Source organism: Mesitornis unicolor, unplaced genomic scaffold (genome assembly GCF_000695765.1).
Source record: "Mesitornis unicolor isolate BGI_N332 unplaced genomic scaffold, ASM69576v1 scaffold8230, whole genome shotgun sequence".
In the NCBI taxonomy this organism is placed as follows: Eukaryota; Metazoa; Chordata; class Aves; order Mesitornithiformes; family Mesitornithidae; genus Mesitornis; species Mesitornis unicolor.
In genome coordinates this window covers 409-640 of record NW_010156230.1, presented here as the reverse complement: position 1 = coordinate 640, position 232 = coordinate 409, and the positions used below count along the sequence as shown (strand labels likewise).

The window sequence follows — 232 nt, the reverse complement described above, 5'->3', positions numbered from 1 at the left end:
GGAGCCCGGGACAGCCTCTCTACCCTGGTCCCATCCGCTTTCCCGGGCCCGGCCTTGGGGCTCCCCGAGGCTCACCGAGAGTTCTGCTGCCTTCTGGGGGCGAGGCTGGGAGCGAGCAGGTCCCTGGAGGCCCCCGAGGGCAGGTTGCCGGGGGGACACGGCTGGAGATCCTCCTTGCTCTGCAGTTCCCCGGAGGACACCACGCAGTCTTTCTCCGGGGCGGTGCTGTTGG

At 70.3% G+C, this 232-nt stretch overlaps 1 protein-coding gene across 1 annotated transcript in view; it reads right to left on the bottom strand.

The window, feature by feature from the left end:
* Window positions 1-75: 75 nt before the first annotated feature.
* Window positions 76-232, bottom strand: part of PDX1 (pancreatic and duodenal homeobox 1) — a gene marked incomplete at its 3' end in the record, with an annotated part of 478 nt that continues 321 nt past the window's right edge. Inside the window, exon 2 of the mRNA XM_010184218.1 lies at window positions 76-225. Coding sequence (XP_010182520.1) covers window positions 76-225 — 150 coding nt within the window. The remainder of the gene's footprint in view (window positions 226-232) is intronic.